This window comes from Sesamum indicum, linkage group LG6 (genome assembly GCF_000512975.1).
Source record: "Sesamum indicum cultivar Zhongzhi No. 13 linkage group LG6, S_indicum_v1.0, whole genome shotgun sequence".
NCBI classification, from domain to species: domain Eukaryota; kingdom Viridiplantae; phylum Streptophyta; class Magnoliopsida; order Lamiales; family Pedaliaceae; genus Sesamum; species Sesamum indicum.
In genome coordinates, this window is record NC_026150.1 from 9,975,707 (window position 1) to 9,979,510 (window position 3,804).

The window sequence follows — 3,804 nt, forward strand, 5'->3', positions numbered from 1 at the left end:
GAGCAAAAAAAATTATTTTTCCATTTTTAAAAAATTTGTAAATAAAAAATAATGCTTACATAACTTAGATATTTGATATATTATGAATTAGTATCTAACATAAAATGTAAGTATACTTTAAATATTATGAATTAATATCTACAATAATTTAATATACATTTTTTAATATTAAACATTTTAAAGTATTCTTTAGAGTAAATAATATAACTTTGAAAAATTGATTTTTTTGCGTATTTTGATAATTAATTGATACATTCTATAAATAAATATAATTTATTAAAATATATTTAAATTATATAATAATTTAAATTAGTTAATAATATATAATTATTACCTAACACCTCAAGGTGCAGGGTGGGCCGAGTAGGTTCAGGACCGGCAAGGACTAGTCCAAAAAAGCCCGGCCCAAGATCGGTTCCTACTGTCATGGCTAGTCTTGGGGTGATCCTATGATTCCAAGTGCCTCCAATTGGGTCTATTTTTAAACCCAGACCCACCTATGAACCCGGCCAAGTTGAGACCTGAACCAGGACATGATCAGGCTTGAATGTATCTGTTTATTTATTTTTATGAGGTATTCTTATAAATAATTACTTAATTTATAATTGTCTTATGAAATAAATAAATAATATATTAAATCACACCAAAATTTATATATAAAAAAATAATAGTTAAAAATATATAATAAACTTAAACCTCCTTAATCATACGGGTATTAGGTATGATATTACAAGTTATCGGGCCCAGTTTCTTATTTACTTTAAAATGGCTTGGCCCGTTACAAGAGCATAGTGCCCGACACTGATTCGGATTGAGTTGTGATATTACTCCTGACCATCTAGTTGGTATTAAATTCATCCCACAATTTATTCCATTAATTTCTAAAATTGTCCTTAATTTGTGTGATAGTCGTCAGAAAATGGTTTTTTCATGGCGTCACACAAATGGATTTTGTGATGAATTCTGAGACAAATGTATTTTTTGTCCCAACAAATTTGCGACGGCATTTAGTGGGACTTCCAGACGCACGTTACAAAGTACTCACAATAATTTTTTCAAAAAAAAAAAAAATTGCAATTCCAAAACTCCGTCCCTAACATGCTTTTCTTCTAGTGAATCTCCAAAAAAATGTTTTATAATCTCATAAAAATATCTTATAAAAAATTTAAGACACTAAAAGAAAATAGAGTTTTTATTACATTATAAATGATCACGGGCTTAAAAATCATGGTAGATCAATACTATTAATTATGATTAAACATAATTAGCAAAAATTTAAATTTTTACCACGATTAATCAATATTTGTTGTTTTTAATCATAGATAAAATATCTGCCATGGTCTTAGCCATATCTAATGTTTTGGTCAAATATGCAGAAACAACAACTAATGGTCGTTTTGAAGCTGTAATTAATTTTTATTTACTATGATTTTTTTTTATTTATAATAATTAACCATAATAAACATTATATATTTTTTCTAGTGAGAACATATAAAATGTATAAAATAAATCTAGCCAAAACAACCTCTTAGAGAATTGTCCTGGTTCAAATTGTTGGATTCGCGTGAAACCAACATATACATGGTATGAGTTAGTGGCTGCAATGCATTGACATATTTGTGACCACCAAGTTTCCGACCTATCAAGAAATTTTCATATCTATTGATTCATAAGTTAATGTTTCACTTGTGTCTGTAAGGCGGAATTCTAAAATATCAAACACATTGTTCACTTCACAAAAATCCAATTATTATCACATGTCTTGTCCTGGGGACCCCAGCACAGAAATCCCTCCCTCAGCAAACTATAACTCCAAAAAGAGACAAAAACTATAGATCAATGTCAACATAATTTCCATAAATTGGCAACCTTAAATCCTCAATCTCCTCAAACCCTCTTCTCAATTCTTCCAAAATCCTCACTTTCCTCATAGGAAAAACAAAAAAACAAAAGAAAAAATATGAAAAACAATCCTCCTCCCTCTCAAAACCTAATGGTTCTATTCATTCTTCTTCTATGTCTTATTACGGACAGCTTATCTTGCTCGCCCACTAGCCCTCGAAACAAATACCACATTTCTAAGTACATCAGAGTGTCGTGCCGACAAACGCTGTACCCTAAATTATGTCAAAAATCACTCGCAAAATACGCAACTGAAATCAAGACAAGCCCCAAACTCCTAGCCACCACTGCCCTTCTTGTCACCTTCAACACCACACATTCGGTGTCGAAAAGACTGAGGAAACTGTCCGTAAATCGGGCCTTGAAGCTTAAGCCCGGAGAAATTCAGGCCCTGCTCGAGTGCGTGGAGGAGGTGAGTGACTCTGTGTATGAGCTCCGGAAGTCCATCAAAGAACTGAATGATTCACGAAAAGGGCCCGAATTCGAGCTCCGAATGAGTGATGTTCAGACATGGGTGAGTGCAGCCTTGACGGACGATGATACCTGTATGGATGATTTCACGACAAGAGGGAAAGTCAAAGTTTTGGTCCGGCGTTTCGTCGTGAGGATCGCACGTTTGACGAGTATTGCTCTCGCCTTCATCAATAATTATGCTGCAGTTTGAACAGCTTATACGTATGTGTACTCCTCTATACATTGTATGGTACGGTATATTGTATACCTTGGAAAGCATATATATGTGATCAAGTGTTAATTAAGAACGCTTATATATATTTTTATCTTCTAATTTTAGTACTTTCTAATTTTTAACTTTTATATCTTAATTTCTAAAATCGCAAAAGAGGCCTGTAGTTTTTTAATATTTTACAATTTTTGTTCTTTCGATATTGAATTTTACAAAAAATATCAGAATAAATTATGTGTGCTTCACTTAATTTATTCAAGTTGGTTCTTTTGTTTGGATTAATTCACTTTTGACAACATAGACGTGACACATAATTTGTTTCACCAACTTTTGCGAATTTTTGCACCGGAAGGATCAAAATTGCGAAATGTTAAAAAGTTGCATGATTCTTTTGTAACTCCTAGAAAGATAAAGGATATAAATGTCGAAATCGTGAGGTGTATATGATTTCTTCCGCCAATTTTGCAAAGTCCTGCACTACAAGGACCAAAATTACAGAATGTGAAAAAGTTATAGGACTATTTTACAATCTTAAAAAGATAAAGACTAAAAATACCAAAATACCAAAATTATAGAATCAAAAATATATTAAAGCCTAATTAAAAATAATGTTGGTGCCACTACAAAAAAAAATATAACAATTAACCATGGTTAATTGTCATGGATAAAAATAAAATAGTCGTAACAAATAGTCATTGACCACGCCCATGCAACTGTTGTTGGACATGGTATCTACGAAAGTGGCTAAAATATTTGTTATTGCCAAAAGTCATAGCAAATATTTTTACCATGGCTTTTAGCCATAGCAAATAACTTTTTCTTGATAAAAGAAATCTATGTTTTTGCATCAATTTTATTTAATCATGGTAAATAAAAATTATTTACCATAATTTTTAGTCCTTAACTATTAAAATTATAGCTAATAATTATTTTTTTTCTAGTGTGCATACTGTACAATTATGTTAAAAAATAGTTTCATCTAAGTTTTTATTTTGAAAATGAACTGAAAATAAAAATTATAAGCCTCATCAACTTATCCAACTTATTAGTAAAATTATATCTTCTTAAACTTTGTCCTCAAACCCTCCGTCTTCAGTTTTTCTCCATTTTTATTTTTATTTTTAAATACTCTCAATTTTCACTATAATTTAACTTATAACTTTCTCTATAACTTATTTTTATTATAAAAATAAAAATTATTACGAACACTACACTAA

The 3,804-nt window shown here is 30.5% G+C and overlaps 1 protein-coding gene across 1 annotated transcript; it reads left to right on the forward strand.

The window, feature by feature from the left end:
- LOC105164279 (pectinesterase inhibitor 10-like) lies at positions 1,752-2,675 on the forward strand. Its single transcript, XM_011082895.2, has one exon. The coding sequence runs from the start codon at positions 1,961-1,963 to the stop codon at positions 2,564-2,566; it is 606 nt and encodes a 201-aa protein (XP_011081197.1). The 5' UTR covers positions 1,752-1,960; the 3' UTR covers positions 2,567-2,675.

What these genes read in the sequence shown, in the direction of transcription:
- LOC105164279 (XM_011082895.2), top strand. Translation starts at nt 1,961, where the DNA reads ATGAAAAACAATCCTCCTCCCTCTCAAAACCTAATGGTTCTATTCATT.